The sequence below is a fragment of the Phialemonium atrogriseum genome, assembly GCF_030411735.1.
Source record: "Phialemonium atrogriseum strain 8032-3 unplaced genomic scaffold QBC33scaffold_1, whole genome shotgun sequence".
Lineage (NCBI taxonomy): Eukaryota > Fungi > Ascomycota > Sordariomycetes > Cephalothecales > Cephalothecaceae > Phialemonium > Phialemonium atrogriseum.
The window spans coordinates 2,308,775-2,325,195 of NW_026848138.1; the positions used below are offsets into that span (position 1 = coordinate 2,308,775).

Genomic DNA, 16,421 nt, shown 5'->3' on the forward strand with positions numbered 1-16,421 from the left:
TTTTTACCCCTTAAAAACCCAAATTTTTTTTTTTTACCCAATTGCCCCTTGCCCCCCCGTTTAAATTTGGTTTTACCAAAGGGTAAAATTCCTAAATTACCCCCCCCCCCCCCCCCCCCCCCCGCGAAGGACTCCATCCTCGAACTCATGACCCCCTCCCAATGGCAAGAAGCCCTCGGCCCCAAAGTCACAGCAACCCAGAACCTCGAAGCTCTCTTCCCCGGCCCCTCGTCTCTAGATTTTTTCACCATCCTCTCCTCCGCCATCGGCGTCATAGGCTCCGCCTCCCAGTCCAACTACTCGGCCGGCGGCTCCTTCCAAGACGCCGTGGCCCGCCGCCGCGCCTCCCGCGGCCTGCCCTGCGTAACCATCAATCTAGGCATGGTCGACGGCGTCGGCTTCGTCGCCGAGTCCGACGCGACCGTGGCCGAGCGCCTCCTCGGCAGCGGCCATCGCCCGCTCTCCGAGACCGACATGCACCAGCTGATCGACTACGCCGTGCGCACCCCGGTCCGCTCCGTCAGGACGGCACAGGTTGTCGCCGGCCTGGCCGGCAGTGCGATTCGTCGGCAGGGGCCCGGGTGGACGCGCGAGCGCCGGTTCGCGCCCCTGCGGGACGATGACGCTTCTGGGGGGCGCAACGCGGCGGGTCTGGCGAGGGGGGGTGGCTCCGGGTCGGTCGGTCTGAAGGAGCATCTGGCTGGTGCGCAGAGTGCCGATGAGGCTGGAGGGCTGGTGGAGAGGGCGGTGGTCGGCAAGCTGGCTGACATGTTTGTGATTCCGGAGCAGGACATCGACGCCACGCAGCCGTTGGCCAAGTATGGTGTTGACTCGCTGGTGGCTGTCGAGCTTCGGAATTGGCTCGTCCCCATGACGCAGTGTGAGATGTCCATATTTGACTTGTTGGGCGCTTCGTCGTTGAGAGAGTTGGCAAAGAATATCGTGGGTAGGAGTAGGCTTGTGTATTTGTCCAAGTAATTAGCGTAGGATTTCAGACTTTGAAATAGCTAATTATCCATAACACCATTTCCCATTTCCATCGCGAAAGTCATTGTGAATGTAGGTCCGCAAGCACTTACACGCCGATCCCAATCGTGGTCACCATTGGGCTACCTACTTCATGCCACCCTCTGACAGGGTCTTCGCTAGTAAACTGGCCAACCTCGAGACCCTGGAGAAGCTGTAGAATTGACGCATCATTGACGTTTATCCGCGCACAGCTCTTGACAAAGCTAGCCATGAATTTGTTCTAGCTGCAACCTGTGAAGTCAATCTCACAGGAAACTGCCCCTTGCCTTCCTTCTTCAAACCGTCTTCCGTACATTATCTTCAATAGACAATACGGCCTTCCGCCAGTCCCCAATGGCGAGATACCATTCCCGGGAAACCTTAAATAGGAAAATCACTATCAGGATTAAAGCCAAGGCGAGGATAAGAAATATTACGATGATGCTGCTCCAGAAAAACAATGGGAGGGACCAGCTGACGTATGAGGACGGGATCGTGGCGGTGGCGACTTGCAAACTGCTCAAGATGACGGATAGGAAACCGAAGAGAAAAAGCATTGGTCCGACGAACCTTCCAAAGTATTGGCTATACTGATGATGGGTTCTGTGGTATTCCGTCTGGCGAAGCAGCAACGGAGCGTAGAAGTTGAGTCGTGTAAGTCTGATCTCCCCAAACTGGTATCGCCCAGAAACATCGTTGTTGCAGATATCTCCAAATGATGCAGAAAATCTGCAGAACCGTTCCCATGTAACATCCGGGGGGATCAGACCCAAGAGTGGCTCTTGAGCGATGCGAAAGTCGGATTCGTGCTTGATCAGATAGAAATAGGACCGCAGGAACCCGAGAGCAGCTCCCCTAAGCCTTGAGACTCGTCCGTCTCGGCCAGATTGCCGCGGCTGTGTTTTCGGAAAATAATCTGCCCAGAATTTATGAGAAGACAAGTATCTCGGGAATGGCTTGACGAAGATGCGATCCTGAATCCAGACGAGGTGCAGTCGGGGGTCCTCGGTGACGACGATCTTGCGACTCTTGACGGCTTGTCGGTGTAGCGGAGAGATGTTGCCGCTGTCGACTTTTGACATCCACCACAGCTTTCGCCATATACGTTCGAGGTCTGCCGGCCAAAGCTCCCTCTCGAGGAAGCTATACGTTGCCGCTTGGTTCCGGAGGTCGACCCTCGGATGGCCGGGAAGGGTAGAGCATGAAGAGTCAAGTTCGTCATTCAACTGACTAGTTCTACCAAACGGGCATCCATCAGACATGACTAGGCCTTGAGGATATGACATGTCGCTCGGTCTACAAGGGTCAGCGTCTAAGAAGGGACCGGGCTGGGTGGCAGAAGTCGGGGTAAAACGTTCAGAAACGTACCTATTTGGGAAACATGGATATTAACTCCCGCTAAATGGGTTGGGAGTCGCAAACTAGAAATTGTCGGCGCTCTTTAATGGTGAGGTGCGATTGTGGCATCTGATGCTGACAGTGTAGTTCACTCTTGTGCCGTTTTTTTTTTCGTCATCCTTGAAGGTGGGAGGAGGCGGGAAGAGGGGCTCACTCTTTATTCTCTTCGGCTCCTCAAATAGTGGCTGTGTACTGTCAATAAGGTAATGCCCGTCCGCTGTGCAGCAGGTCGTATATCCAACGGGCGTCGTAGGGCGCCCTGCGTGGGCGAGCGCTGGGCAGTGTCGGGGCACTATTAGGCAGCAGCAAAACTGCAAAGTGACCTGTCGGCTCCCATGGTGTCACGTAGCGCAACAATGAATTATTATCAACAATATTTCCCCTGATCAGCCAGTAGGACTGCTGGTCTTGCGGTTGGGCTGAGGGGAGTGGAAGGTCCCGGCGGACACGATAACCTCCTTCCGGGCGGTCAGGGTATAGGGAAGCCCGGCAGTTGGGACAGACACACCGGTGGCCCTCGCGGAGGTAAAGAGAATCTTCTGAGCCTGGGTCCGGGTATGAACCATGATACTCTCCGCAACCAAGCGAACGCGGGAAGTGAGCCCACGATCGAAATTTCCCCGGTCGCCATAACCTGCTCTGTAACCAAAACCATGGTCGACGATTGGACTGCTGTTCAGCCTATGGTTCGCGGTAGTAGCCACCCCAGGATCGTACTATATGGGGCAGTGGCTGCCCTACAGTAATCCGTACACTGGATCTCCAGGAATACTTGACAATGTGTTCAGCCCAAGCCTCAGCTGTGTCACAAAAGTTAAACTGGCTCCCGATGGCGCGCCCTGAGCGATGCAGACAAATGTAAAAATGGAACCCGGGATCTTGACCCTGCCATCCATCATCGCTCCTTCTCGGCACCTTACTTAACGGGGATGGATGCAAGCATGTCGTCGACTCGAGGGTCCTTTACGCGGTTCTGGTCCCAAGGGAAGCTCAACAGCCGAACATACTGGTGCCTCAAGTTTTTGAGGATGGCCGTCGTCAACCTGTCCCTGCTTCCGAGAAGCCCCGTGATTCTAATGCGAGAGGAACTATAACTTGGTCAGGACTCGAGCTAACTAGCCATGACACGCAGGTGATCGAGACACGCGCGAACACCAGTTACGGGTTCATGCGTGCTTTCATTCCGCTTGCCTTTACAGCCGTCAAATATGGACTCGGTCGGCACATCTCCGATCCCCTCGCGAGACAGAAGTCAGCATGCAGAAGGAATATCAAATTCGACAAAAGCGGACTTCTAAACTTCTAGAACCAAAACTAACTAACTCGACCCCTGCAGTGCGGCTTTACCTCCCAAGTTTTGTATCCCACGTCTCTCAGCGCCATCAAACTGTCGGTCCTGTCCTTCTTCTCGAGGGTTCTTCCGCCTGACCATAGCTGGAGGGTACCGCTTTGGTGTATTGCCGCCTGGCTTTCACTTCAGAGGGCGCTTTCACCATTGCCCTGTTTCTCCAGTGCCTCCCAAATGCATTGGAGAGCCAATCCGCATAATGTGACGTACTCCGGATTATGTCCACATTTCTGTCAACGGAACCTACCCGCCACAACTGACCCGAATCGATGCATAGTGATGGGGGGTAGAAGAGGCAAGGTGTGCATCAGGTGAAGAGAATTGAGAAGCAAGACCACTATTTGGTCACTGCTAGCTAAATGGTTGGTCCGGAATGTCTAGCTAGTCAATTTCACGTAGCAAGACCTGGGAACCTTGATGGCCGGCCATCGATCATCGAAAGACTGGTAACCTTGATGGTTACCTACCTAGTTAAGCCCAATGACAATTCCCCATGCGTTAGAGTAACAAGTAGGGCTTTGTTCGTCATAGCAGGAGATTTAGATATCTCTTGAATGGAGTTAACCAGCGCCTCAAGCCCGGCATCGTCGACATCCGGTTCCTTTCCCCTGATACAAACAATGTTCCTCACAAAACTCCCACTGGAAATCCGAAGCCTCATCTACAGCCAGTATCTCTTTGCCAATCAGGAGGACTGCTGGGTATTCCGGCCGTCCTGGGCAGATACGGCCGATGAAACGACCTCACCGTCGATACAGCCATCGTGCTCAGCGCGATACCCCCTCAGGGCCAACATTACAGCCCTACCCCTGATTCTCACCTGTCGCCAGATGTAAGCCCATCCATCACCACCCTTTCAAGTATCTGCTCGCTGACAATGAGACGAAAGTTACGCCGAAGCCGTCCCCCTCCTCTACTCCCAGGCGAGATTCTACTTCAACGACCTCGTCGTCCTCAACCTCTTCCTGCAGCGGGTTCCCGGCTCGCACACGGACCTGATCCGCACGATACACCTCGACTGGGCCAGCCAGGTCTGGTTCCACTTTGGCGGCTCCGTCGTCAGGGCCGCCTACCTCCGCGAGTACTGGCAGCCCGTCTGCAGGGCGCTGGGCGACATGCCGAGCCTCAGGAACTTGCGGATATGCGTCAACCCGTCCAAGGCGCATGCGAGGGGCCGGCAGGCGTGCGATATGGCTTACTTGGAGCCGCTGAGGACTATCAAGGTTCAGAATTTTGTGCTGGAGATATAGAAGATGGACCTTGGCGGGATTGGGGAAGGGTGGGTGTGGAGCTTTCTGATATGCTGTTTCTGGACGAAGTAGATCATTGAAGTCTTGATCTTGTCTTTGAGACTCGCCATTGTCATGAGTAGGCCAGAGAGGTATCGTAGTCTTGTTGACCGAATTAGACTTGCCGCGAGCAAAGAATGAAATTGAAGTAAGTGAGAGGATTTGTCCCAGTGGAGGATTCAAAGGTAGTCAGTGGTCTAAAATAATCTAGTCTGGCAACAACATGGTGAGGCCCAAGCTATACAAACCGAAGACACTGACGTAACTCTAGCAAGGGGAATGTGCTGGAACAGATCTCAAATTATCCAACAAGAATAATTCGAAGTCCATGAGTGGTATAGCCATTTAGGGGAAAATTGGCATTTTCCATGACTGTATACGACTTGATCAAGTTCTTGCTCTGAGATTGGGAGAGAGCCAAGCTTAGAGACAGAGAGAGGCTATGGCGTAAAGAAAGGTCTCACACAGTTGTGACTAGTGCTATGAATTCGTATTCGCAAGACAACTGACCTAGAATACTCAAGAGGCATCGCACCCAGCCGACATTCTAGTACCCTACCACTCAACCATATTCCCGAGCCCCAAGTTACGAGAGCTCTCTGACGTATGGCGTCGACGTTGTCATCGGCTACATAGAATAGGAGGGTAGCAAGGCAGCTGTGATTAACACCCCCCCACCCCCCCACCCCCCCTTTCACCCCGGGCGGTATATCGCCCTTCCACCCCGACCTGGTCCGTACGGAGCAGTAAGTCGGAGCTGCACGAGCGGCTTGCTCTGGCCAATCCCTGAAGGTGGGGGTGATGGCGCTATTCCGGGTTTCGAGAGTAATTGAAGGCGTGCTTAAGAGGGGAAACAACTCGGGCAATCTGTGTTCCTGGCTGGGTTGGAAATACATCAACTTGCATCATTTCAAAGTCTGATGATCTGTCACCGCTGGAATAAATTGCCAAGCTTCCTATTCCGGGAACAATCACATAGAAGAGATTGAGATGAAAGAGGACTCTTAACCTTAAACAGGTGCATAACCAAAGATTCAGCAGAGTCGGATAGAGACGAGGTGGGCTAGCACGGAATGTTTCATTTCGGGACCCATGCTAACTCATGCTAATCACTTATTGGCCAGCGATGAGATCCGAGGGTTGATGTAAATGTAAATGTAGCATAGCAAATGGCATGGCGGCAATCCGCGGAAGAACCATGGGCAGCCTATATAGGTAGGTAATTAATGCCTGCATACATTGCTGCGCCTGAAAAGTCCCGCCTGGGGTCCGGGTCTTGACCCCAATCTTTGTCGGCCGCTCCTTATGCGAAGCAGAGGAGAGAATATATATAGTAGGTAGATACAACACATACCTTGGCTACCTACCTAGCTTGCTAGGTAGTAATTAGGGTATATTGCCAGCTCCATCGGATCCCCAGAGCGATGGTCTCTTCGGCTGATCAGATGACAGGACTAGAGAGTACATAGCTGTCACATGAGAGCAATGGAACCGCTTTATGATATCAGGTCCCGACGCCACACTCTAATTGCAAGCCTTGCAGACGGCTGCTTGTCCCCAATTGCCTATTGGGGACTAGACGGCAGCGGATGGAGCGGGTGGAGCCCGCCGCACGACCGCGGATCTCAATGCAGGGGGGTTATCATCTATTCTAGATACGGCAACTGGGCCCATTGCCGGCCGTTATCAACCAATGGCCATGGCGGGCTTGCATGAGGATCGTCGTCTAGATAGGGAGGACCAAATACGCTTGACTCGGCCATGTTTGCCTACTTTATTTTCTCTTGCGCCTCTGCCTATTTTATTGTACATTAGGTCCTTCTCTTCTTGTCGCTTCTGAGTGTTACACGTTGTACCTTAATTGCCAAGCTCCTGTCCCGTCCAGTGATGGACACATCCCAGGCCCACATACCCTCATTGATCTACCATTCCTGGAGTGTGCCTGCCCTTGCATAAATACTTCGTTGGATCCTGGCGGACGCTCGCTGTTCTGCTGTCTTCTCTCCAACCTTCTTGCACGGCGTCCTCCCTCTTCCTCCCCTCCGCCGGAAACCGAATCACTGCGTCGTTCTGCTGGCCTTGAGAAGGATTTCGCACAAGGAAACCTACTCTGGTGCCCGGCCTCTTCCGCGACCTACTGGACAAGCTTGCGAGCTCCATCTCGAGTCAGCTACCCACCCTGCAGGACCGCAGTGATATCGGCATAGTCAGCTCCAAAAATGAGGCTTCTAATCCCTCTCATCGCGGCGGGAGCCGTCTCCGCCCGCGTTTTTGACAGCTTGACGGCTGTTCCCAAGGGCTGGAAGGAGATCCGGACAGCCGGGCCTGAGGAAGCAATTGCGCTGAAAATCGGGCTCCGCCAGCAGCGACCAGCGGAATTGGAACGAGCTGTGCTAGAGATATCGACGCCTGGCCATCCCAACTATGGCATGCACATGTCGCGCGAGGAACTCCGCTCGTACACTGCGCCTTCGGCGAGATCACTCTCCGGAGTAACTGCCTGGGTTCGCCAGTACGACATCAGGCACTCGATAGACAACGACTGGATCTCCATATCCACCAATGCGAGGACTGCCAACGAGCTTCTCAACACGACATTCGCCTGGTATAAATACGAGGGCGACGACACGCCCAGGCTTCGCACTCTGTCGTATAGTGTCCCCGACGAGATCGCCAAGCATGTTGACCTCGTCCAGCCAACCACCCGGTTTGGCCAGCTTAGCGCACAGAAGTCCACCATATTCGAGACGACGGCTCTCAGTGGCCCGGCGACGGTTCAGGCGCATGTGAATGCCGACGCCAATCCTGATGCGGTTTGCGGGTCTACCATAACACCAGACTGCTTGAAGTCCCTGTACAATATCAAGTACACCGCCAGCGCTGAAGGAAATCTCGTCGCATTTGCGTCGTATCTCGAGCAGTACGCTCGGTACGCGGACCTACAGGCGTTCGAGGAAGCCTATGCACCGGCCGCCAAGGGCCAGAACTTCACAGTCACGAAATTCAATGACGGCCTGGACGATCAGGACAGCACGGAGGACAGCAGTAAGTACTCAACTTTGGCTTGTCTCCATGGTCTCGCTTTTCCTCCTCTTCCCTTGAAAGGCATTCTAACCGAGCAACAGCCGAGGCGAACCTGGACGTGCAATACGTCCTTGGCATCAGCCATCCGATCCCCATCCTCGAATACAGCACGGGTGGCCGCGGCCCTCTCGTCCCCACAGCGGACCAGCCGACACCGCCGGGGAGCAACGAGCCATACCTCGAATTCCTGACGGCCCTTCTCGCACAGGATGACTCTGAGCTGCCACAGACCCTGTCCACCTCTTATGGTGAAGAGGAGCAATCGATTCCCGAGGAATACGCGCTCAAGGTCTGCAACATGTTCATGCAGCTCGGCGCACGGGGCGTCTCGGTTCTCTTCTCGTCGGGCGACTCGGGGCCGGGCTACTCGTGCCTGAGCAACAGGGACAACTCCGTCTTCTTCAACCCGACCTTCCCGGCGGGATGCCCGTACGTGACGGCGGTGGGCGGCACGTCGGGGACGGCGCCCGAGAGCGCGGTGGCCTTCTCGAGCGGCGGCTTCAGCATCTACCACGAGCAGCCGGACTACCAGCGGGAGGCGGTGTCGGGCTACCTCAAGGGCCTCGGCGACACGTACGCGCCATTCTTCAACGCGACGGGAAGGGGCATCCCGGACGTGGCGGCGCAGGGACTCGGGTTTGGCGTCATCGACAAGGGCCGCACGGTGAGGGTATCGGGCACCAGCGCGTCGAGCCCCGTGTTTGCGGGAATTGTGGCGCTACTCAACGCAGCGCGCAAGTCGCAGGGCGAGCCGCCGCTCGGCTTCCTCAACCCCTGGCTGTACAACAACTCGGCAGCCCTGACGGACATCACCACGGGTGCTGGCATTGGCTGCACCGGGATCAGGACGTTTGGTTCCACTGGGGCCCAGTGGAACGCCACGGAGGGTTGGGACCCGGTGACGGGGTTGGGGACCCCCAAGTTCGGCGCCCTGCTCGAGGCTGCGGCACCGGGGGTTGAGAACGCCTGATGGGAGTTTGGTGGAAGATGGTGTTTCTTTTTCGACATTGTTAACCTCCCTATGCCCTTATGGTTAAGACAGCAGCCGGTGTAATACGTCCTTTGCATACCTACCTACCTAAGAAAAGTCCGGAATCCAAAGTCCGGAATCATACGTCAGTAAAACCCAATGGTAATAATGACCGAAGGTGACCTCTCCTGGACTCCATGTGCGGAGCTACCTACCTACCTAATGTATTGCACCTTCGCTTCGGTACCTGCCACAGGCGCCCGACATCCATGACGGCGGGATGCATTCATTGCAGGGGTCCCTGCACTAACTGGAGGACCGCTGCGGGGGTTGGAGTTGCCGGTACCTGTTACGGACGACGCTAACGAATGATACCTGGTCTTGCCTGAATGTCGGCCTTAAGCGTCTCGGGTCATCGATAACGTAGGTACCTCACCAAACACAGTATCCACAGGACAAATTCCAGCCTCGATGCCGAATCGGCGCGAGGAACTTTGCAAAAGGGACGTCTGCATTGCAGGATCTGGCAGAGTCGGACTCATAGTTCAAGCTAGGCTACATACCTAGTGGTCTATATATACTTGCCCTTGCGGGCAAATGCACTCTGCTAGCGCTCACCCAATGAGACTCGCACCTGATGCGCATTCAAAAAGTGTCAGTGAAGGAGATCCCGATGAGCCTTGAACAGATGACTGGATATATTGCTATGTATCTAGTGTCAAATTGGGAAGTGTCGGGGTGGATATCAAAGAGATGAGATGCGGCAGATGATCCGGGTATGGCCAGGATTGACGGCAACACCTTGTGCGACTCCAGCGCGGCATCATGCTTCTTCTCTCACAGGAACGGATGGCTGGTGTTACGCCGCCGAGATGAGGAACCGATGGTTGAAGGGTGGATGCAAGAAAATGGGCCAGACCATCTCTAGCGTAGAAGTCGTAGGCTTTCCCCACCAATTTCCGTCATCACATCGACGCTCTCCCCAGATGTTACCTTTTCGCGGAACACTGAATCTTTTGATTGCCTGGAATACCTCCTCTTCTTCTCTTAGGAGTAACTCGTCCAAACTTGTTAAAAGCTGGATTGTGAGAGACATAGATATAGATACCTGAGGAAGCTTGACGGAATAAAAGGGTTAAAATAGCATTGGAATCCATCATTGCCCACCAACACCCGAGTACGGGTTACATGCGGGATTGGTAGTGTCAGTGCAGAGGTAAAATAAGGTGGAGCTACAAACTTAGCATCATGGCCCCTGCTTGTCAAACACTCAAATCTGGACCCCTGTCGATTCGGCTAATTTTTTTCCTCCCCTTCGCGCCCTGCCACCCGCCCGCCTAATTAAGCTGGTTGGGAAAGGATGGGGTCAGTGTGGTAGCTGGTCACGCAGCTTCTCCAGACGAAAGCAAACCGCAAATTTTATGCTTTTCTCCCCCAACCTTCCAACGATCCTGCCAAGAGCGTAGTTACCCCAAGGGTATCGGATTCTCGACCTCTTGCGATCATTGCGATCCCATCTCAAGCCCTCTCTGCCTGCCCGGGCCTTTTCGCGTCGCGATCTGGGCCAGGGAATTTGCGCTGCCCGGCCAATCCTCGTCCCTGCTTTTCCAAGCTAAGACGAGCCCGGCTGCAGCCATGGATTCAAGGCAGCCGCCACAACAACCTCCGCCATTCTCACGGAATGCTGCCTCGCCATACAGTCGGCAATCCTTCCCGCCGCCCACGACAACGGCCACACAACCATCAGCATATTCGTCTGCATCGCATCCTGCCTCGACAACTCCTGCCTACTCCGATCCCCAAAGAAGGCCGTCCGACAACGCGTATTATCCCCAGTCCCGATCGTACCCGCCCGAGCCAAGCTCCCATCCACAACCGCCACATTCCCACTCGCGACATCAAAGTACGTCATCAATAACTTCAGCTCCCTCGATTAATCGCTCCATGCCGCCGCCCAACTCACCTCCGCAAGGCCCTGGTCCTGGTGCGCACCAGATCGGCGCCGCTTACGGCCTGCCTCATCCCCGGGCACCGCCGGTGTCGGTCGGCCCACCTACAGGTTTCTCCGGGGGTCGTGAGCTGCCGGCGCTGGGACACCTACCGCGGGCTGGGAGCACTGGAAGCAGCATGTCGATATCGTCCATGCTTGGTGGCCCTCCACCGGCTCGAGAATCCGCTCCGCCCTCTCACTACCCGCCACCGCATACCTCGGCTGGTAATGTGCCGGGACCATCTTATTCGCCTTCAATCCACGCTTCTCCTCGAATACCCCCAAACGCGGCCGACTACGGACCTTTCAGACGGCCCCAGACGCCGGAACACGCTCATAGATTATTTGACAACAGGGACCCAAGGGGTAGTGCTGCCGCGTCTCCCCAGCATGGCTACGGGACGCCCGAAGTACAGCGTTACGGGACGCCACAGGCATACCCGCAAAGAGGGCCTCCAATGCCGGGTGCAGAACAGTCCAGAGATAAGGCAAGGATGCCGGGCGCCGCCATTCCGCGACCCAGCAGCCAGCCCAAGTCCTTCCCGAGCGCGCCCCCTCCGCGACCGTTGGATGTCGGTAGGCCACCACAGGGGCCACCACAGGGTGACATTTACGGACGCAGGGACGAGGAATACAACCCAGAACGGCCCCCAGTCAGAGTGTTGAAATACGAGGAGCCGAGATACCTATCGGAGCGGGAGCGCCAGGAAAGAGAATTTCAGCAAAGAGAGCGGGAACGGAGAGAGAGGGCCATTTCAGGAGGCGGTGATCCAGCTAGCCACCACCCGGTGCATCAGGCCGAATACTCGCAGCAGATGGGCCAACGGGCCCAACCGGCTCCCTACAACCGGCAGCCAGATCCGAGAGACAGGGGCGGCTGGCCGAGGCAGCAAGTGTATGAGCCGTCGAGGGCTCCCTACGATCCTGCGGCATCATTTCCGCGGCAACACCACGACTACCCGACCACGACAGCACCATCATACGGCGGACATCCGACTTATTCCCAACCCCCCGTTGAGCGCCATCCTCCATCGTCGCACCCGGCCCAGCATGCCGTGGCTGCCCATTCGGGGCAGGCTCCCTCCCAACCGTACGAATCCCCCGAACGGCAACGGTTGAATGCGCTTCAGCATGCTCGCGAGCAACCGCCGCCTTCCCACCGACCTCGGCCCTTGGATGAGGGCCCTGTGCCGCCACCCTCTGTCGCATACGGTACCGCTGGCACGCCTGCTTTGTACGAACCCCCTAGAAATAGGAGCATGGACGAGGTAGCCCAGCCACCTCATCATCAGCGGACGTTGTTGCACATACAGGAGATCAACCGGAGAGGCAGGATATCTCCGTTGCCCCAGGCAGTGCAAGGCGCTCAGCCCCAAATGTCTGGCCCGGCAGGAGAGCCGGGCATCAAGTCAGAGTTTGGTCGCATGTTCTCAGGAATCGGCAGCGGAGTCGGGGCCATTTCCAGTCCTGTGCCTGCCGGCGCGCAGCTGCCATATGCGCCCTCGGGATTGCCCAGACGGGAGGATTCCGAGGCCGCCCTCCAGGATTCCGGCGCGGACGCGCAGGCCAAAAACCGGCGGGACCCCGTGCGAGGCAAGCGGAGAAAGCTCAAGGATGAGGATGGTAGGGATGATGAAGACGTTAGTGGCAGGCTCAGCCCTTCTGCCCGGGTCAAGCGATCCAAACCCCACGCGCATCATCACCAGTATGTCCCCCCCGACTATGGCCAAGTTCACCAGTTAACCATTCCAAGTCATCATCATCATCATCATCACCATCACCACGGCCAAGAATCGGCTTCATCCCCATCCCATGCCGGAAATGCCCCGTTCAAGAATGTCAAGGGTTCGGCACCCATACCGTCCCCGACTGGGCCTTTTGCCAAGGACTTCCCAACGACTCACCATCACCACATTGCCCCTCGATCAACGCCGCAGGCCGTCAACGCCCATATGCACGGCGCAAACTCTAGATCGATCGCGGGACCTCAACAAAGTCCGCGCCCCACCATCTTCCCCAAGCCAAAGCAAATGATATCTTCCAAGGCTGTGCTCGATAGCGTTGCCGGTCTCCCACGTCATCATCTCGGAGACGTGCTCTATGAACCCATTCTCAAGCCGGCTCGACTTCACGATCCGCGTACTGGCCGACCCCCGCGTCACGCATACTCGTCGACGCCGAAGCCCTTGCCGTGGGATCTAATAGAAGACAAGCTGAACTGCACCTTAACAGTCAAGGTTGGGAAGCAACATCTGATACCCTCAGCGAGAGAGGAGATTACCAGCCGCAGAGCCATTTGGGGTACTGAAATCTACACCGATGACTCGGACGTGGTCGCGGCGTGCATCCATGGAGGCTGGATCAGGGGCGAATGGCCAGATGACGTGGACCTTGATGCGCTGGGCCTAGACGAGGGCCCCGATAGCCCCGATGCCAAGGAGGCCAAGAGCCGGAAGTCTACCGGCGCCAAGCAGCCAAACGGCAGCTCCGCGCAGCAGCACACCAGCCCAGACGTGCTCACCGAGCCGCCCAAGACCGGCCCCGTCGCCGTGCCCGAGAACCGCGACCTCCACGTCACGCTGCTCATTCTCCCGCGGCTGGAGAAGTACGCGTCGACGGTGCGCTTCGGCATCAAGAGCCGGGAGTTCGGCGGCAGGCTGGGCAGCGGCGGCGGCAGTGGCGGCGACGACGACGGGCCGCAGCAGCGGGCCGTGCACGACGGGCTCAGCTTCATGGTCAGGGGCATCCGCTGGGTGTCCAACGGGGCCGGCACCCAGAACCGGCTGAGGGGCAAGGCGAGGCGCGAGAGGATCCGGAGGGCCCTCCGCGAGGTCGAGCTCGGGCCCTCGTGGGCGGGGAGCGTGGCGAATATTGACAAGAACGGGGCGGCGGCGGCGGCAGCAGCGGCAGCAGCAGCAGATAAACAACCTGCCGCTGATGTCGCGGGCGGGATACGGTGGAAGCTCGCCGATAAGCCGCCGAGCGAGGCGGATAAGGAGAATCAGCCGGTGGCGGAAGACGGTGACGGGCGGGATGATGGGCCGGGGGTGCCTACGCCCGGCAAAGAGGTGGAAGCTGAAGAGGAGATGGCCTTGGACCAGCCCGAGGCAAGCGGTGGAGAGAAGATGGCCGTCAACCAGCCCGAAGGAGGCGGTGAAGAGAAGGAGCCTGTTGATGGAAAGGAAGAAGTTGGTGGGAATGGAACTGTCGGTGGCATGGCGGAGACTGGCACCGAAGGGGTTCACCCTCCTCTGCTGTTGGAGTCTACCGAGGGCTGATGATAAGGTTCCACCTCATCCCTTTGCACTACGCTTTTGTACATGTACTTTTATTTGCTCCTCGGCATTGTTGATGCGTGTCGCATTCATGATACCTCTGGGCTTTGCATTTGGGGATCCATTGTAACTCTTTTCCTTTCCTTTCTAGGCGTTCTATCGCACTATTATGGCCACGGAGCCCTCGCGGTTAGGTTTCGGGCGAGAAGGACTTCTCACAGCTTGCGTGTGGTAGGTACGCTTGTGTGGTGTGGTTTAGGGTACAGTATACAGTACACATAATACAGGATTGACCCCCTCTCAACTGTTTCTCGAGATCCATGACTTTATCGGTGCCACCGTCTCAGACTCCGAGTCCCTCTCCCTCTCCCCTCCTTTTCCAAAGACCATTCCTCCATTACCCCATAGTATACAAAATCTTTCACCAGAACCCCCCCGTTTCATCACCAAGCCGTTGGACCAGAAGCGACACCCCCCTTTCCCACCCAAACCCCAAATCAGAAATCCGTCACTCGCCCATTATAGCTCCAATCCCCCTCCCCGCCCCACCGCAGCGGCTCGTTCTTGGGTCCCCCCACCTCCCCCGTCCGCGGGTTCACCTCGCCGTCGAACTCGGGCGGCGCGCCCTGCCGGATCCCGCCGCTCAGCGTGCCAGGCGACGCGGGGAGCTCGCCCGTCCCCGTCACCGGCGCCTTGGCGGCGCCGGGGTCGGTGACGTGCCGGGACGTCGTGAGCGGCGAGGGCGGCGGCGTCGTGGGTTGCTGCTGCTGGGTGTGCGTGGATAGGCGCGCCTCGGCGGCGCGCTGGAGGCGCTCGAATTCGGCTTGTTGGTCTGGGGGTAGGCGGGGCGGGGAGGGGTGCGCGTCGAAGGAGGAGGAGAAGGCGCGAGCCGGCGGGGGGGTTGTTGCGGGCGCGGGCCGCGGGTGCCGGCGCAGGAGGGATCGGACGAGGAGGGCGCGGGACATTTGGTGTGGGTTGGATGGGTTTTTTTTGCTTTTGTTTCTTGTTGGTGGTAGCGCCTGTCTGGATGATTGTGGTAGTTGTAGATGTGGGAGCTGGTGTTGACGGTGTTGAGTCAAGATTTGTCGATGATATCACGGACAGACGCAATATATTTTTCCCAGAGTGGTGTCAGCGGTGTGGATCCGCCCCGGTGGGGCAAGGGACCGGGGAACCCCTAGGAAAGAAAGCTGCCGAGGAAAGAGCTGCCCCGGATCGACCCGCCATAGTGGATCTCTGCTGGGGCGCCAACTGCGCTTCAGGGCGACACTCAAGAAACGTCAGGTCTCGTAGGTCTCGTCCGTCTCGTCCCATGGCCGCGTTTGCAATTATGAGTTGCACCTCGCAATCTCATCTGTGTCGGTAGTCAGGACCGATATTCCGTCTGACTTGTCGCCCGCCTTCGCAGAGGCAGGCGTGCATCTCGTCAGGGCCCATGATATGACGACTGTTTCTCTGATGGGCCCGTTTCGGGCAGGAGCAGCCAGTGCTCTCCGGTTCTCGCAGGAGGATCCAGTGCTCTATCTAGCTACATAATAGCTTTATTCAATCATGGGGAAGACCCCAGTCATCCGAGCCCAACCGCTGCGATCCACACGTCTTGAGGCCCAATCCAGCGCCTTGCAGGGCCATCTCCAGCTCCTCGGTGCTAATTGGCCGTCATGACCGACGCTCTGAGCGCCTGCGGCTGGGAGCCTCAACCGCCATCATCTGACCGGGGCCAAGTTAACACTCGTCAGGCTAAAAGGATGGCCAGCCGAAATATGCATGCTCCTCCCCTCAAGGCCAATCACGGAATCTGTCCCTCGTCTCTCTCTCGTCTTGCTCGTCTTATCTTTGGGAGCGCGAGGAAAGAACACAAATTCTTGAGCGAACCTTCGAGTCCATAAGAGCATACGACCGTCCCCATCCACATCCCCCCTCCCCGCACCACCTTTTTACGTCCCGTTTCTCATCCGGAGAGCCACATGCCAATGTGACGAAACCTCTCCGTATTTTCGAGCAGCGACCATCCCTCTTGCTGCGACGGCCGACGCGCCAATCCGACGGTCCAGACATG

General features: G+C 56.9%; 7 protein-coding genes across 7 annotated transcripts in view; 5 read left to right on the plus strand and 2 right to left on the minus strand.

Moving 5' to 3' along the window:
* The window catches only part of QBC33DRAFT_584336 (uncharacterized protein), a gene marked incomplete at both ends in the record, with an annotated part of 8,694 nt that extends 7,716 nt beyond the window's left edge, over positions 1–978 (plus strand). Inside the window, one exon of the mRNA XM_060431404.1 lies at positions 130–978. Coding sequence (XP_060289088.1) covers positions 130–978 — 849 coding nt within the window. The remainder of the gene's footprint in view (positions 1–129) is intronic.
* A 326-nt stretch (positions 979–1,304) lies between these two features.
* On the minus strand, positions 1,305–2,520 carry QBC33DRAFT_484262 (uncharacterized protein; the record flags this gene model as incomplete). The annotated part of the gene is made up of 2 exons (XM_060425394.1): positions 2,377–2,520; positions 1,305–2,304 (listed from the first exon to the last, which is right to left on the minus strand). Exon 2 carries the CDS (start codon positions 2,292–2,294, stop codon positions 1,305–1,307), a length of 990 nt encoding a protein of 329 aa, XP_060289089.1. The 5' UTR covers positions 2,295–2,304; positions 2,377–2,520.
* Positions 2,521–4,220: 1,700 nt separating this feature from the next.
* On the plus strand, positions 4,221–5,219 carry QBC33DRAFT_522736 (uncharacterized protein). The gene is made up of 2 exons (XM_060426560.1): positions 4,221–4,586; positions 4,644–5,219. The coding sequence occupies exons 1-2, from the start codon at positions 4,309–4,311 to the stop codon at positions 5,002–5,004; spliced, it is 639 nt and encodes a 212-aa protein (XP_060289090.1). The 5' UTR covers positions 4,221–4,308; the 3' UTR covers positions 5,005–5,219.
* Positions 5,220–7,073: 1,854 nt separating this feature from the next.
* QBC33DRAFT_32324 (tripeptidyl-peptidase) lies at positions 7,074–9,252 on the plus strand. Its single transcript, XM_060423598.1, has 2 exons — positions 7,074–8,088; positions 8,169–9,252. The coding sequence occupies exons 1-2, from the start codon at positions 7,263–7,265 to the stop codon at positions 9,095–9,097; spliced, it is 1,755 nt and encodes a 584-aa protein (XP_060289091.1). The 5' UTR covers positions 7,074–7,262; the 3' UTR covers positions 9,098–9,252.
* Positions 9,253–10,423: 1,171 nt separating this feature from the next.
* On the plus strand, positions 10,424–14,659 carry QBC33DRAFT_522742 (protein split ends). Its single transcript, XM_060426561.1, has 2 exons — positions 10,424–12,792; positions 12,841–14,659. Exons 1-2 carry the CDS (start codon positions 10,733–10,735, stop codon positions 14,363–14,365), a joined length of 3,585 nt encoding a protein of 1,194 aa, XP_060289092.1. The 5' UTR covers positions 10,424–10,732; the 3' UTR covers positions 14,366–14,659.
* On the minus strand, positions 14,466–15,637 carry QBC33DRAFT_522744 (uncharacterized protein). Its single transcript, XM_060426562.1, has one exon. It carries the CDS (start codon positions 15,325–15,327, stop codon positions 14,860–14,862), a length of 468 nt encoding a protein of 155 aa, XP_060289093.1. The 5' UTR covers positions 15,328–15,637; the 3' UTR covers positions 14,466–14,859.
* Positions 15,245–15,876, plus strand: QBC33DRAFT_32369 (uncharacterized protein). The gene has a single exon (XM_060423606.1). The coding sequence runs from the start codon at positions 15,342–15,344 to the stop codon at positions 15,726–15,728; it is 387 nt and encodes a 128-aa protein (XP_060289094.1). The 5' UTR covers positions 15,245–15,341; the 3' UTR covers positions 15,729–15,876.
* The last annotated feature ends 545 nt before the right edge of the window (positions 15,877–16,421 follow it).

Bases quoted from the DNA above. Each gene is read 5' to 3' on its own strand.
- QBC33DRAFT_522736 (XM_060426560.1), top strand. From the start codon at position 4,309: ATGGAGTTAACCAGCGCCTCAAGCCCGGCATCGTCGACATCCGGTTCC. The intron at 4,587-4,643 runs GTAAGCCCATCC...ATGAGACGAAAG, and splicing joins ATTCTCACCTGTCGCCAGAT to TTACGCCGAAGCCGTCCCCC.
- QBC33DRAFT_32324 (XM_060423598.1), top strand. From the start codon at position 7,263: ATGAGGCTTCTAATCCCTCTCATCGCGGCGGGAGCCGTCTCCGCCCGC. The intron at 8,089-8,168 runs GTAAGTACTCAA...ACCGAGCAACAG, and splicing joins GGACAGCACGGAGGACAGCA to CCGAGGCGAACCTGGACGTG.
- QBC33DRAFT_522742 (XM_060426561.1), top strand. From the start codon at position 10,733: ATGGATTCAAGGCAGCCGCCACAACAACCTCCGCCATTCTCACGGAAT. The intron at 12,793-12,840 runs GTATGTCCCCCC...AACCATTCCAAG, and splicing joins CCCCACGCGCATCATCACCA to TCATCATCATCATCATCATC.
- QBC33DRAFT_522744 (XM_060426562.1), bottom strand. From the start codon at position 15,327: ATGTCCCGCGCCCTCCTCGTCCGATCCCTCCTGCGCCGGCACCCGCGG.
- QBC33DRAFT_32369 (XM_060423606.1), top strand. From the start codon at position 15,342: ATGGGTTTTTTTTGCTTTTGTTTCTTGTTGGTGGTAGCGCCTGTCTGG.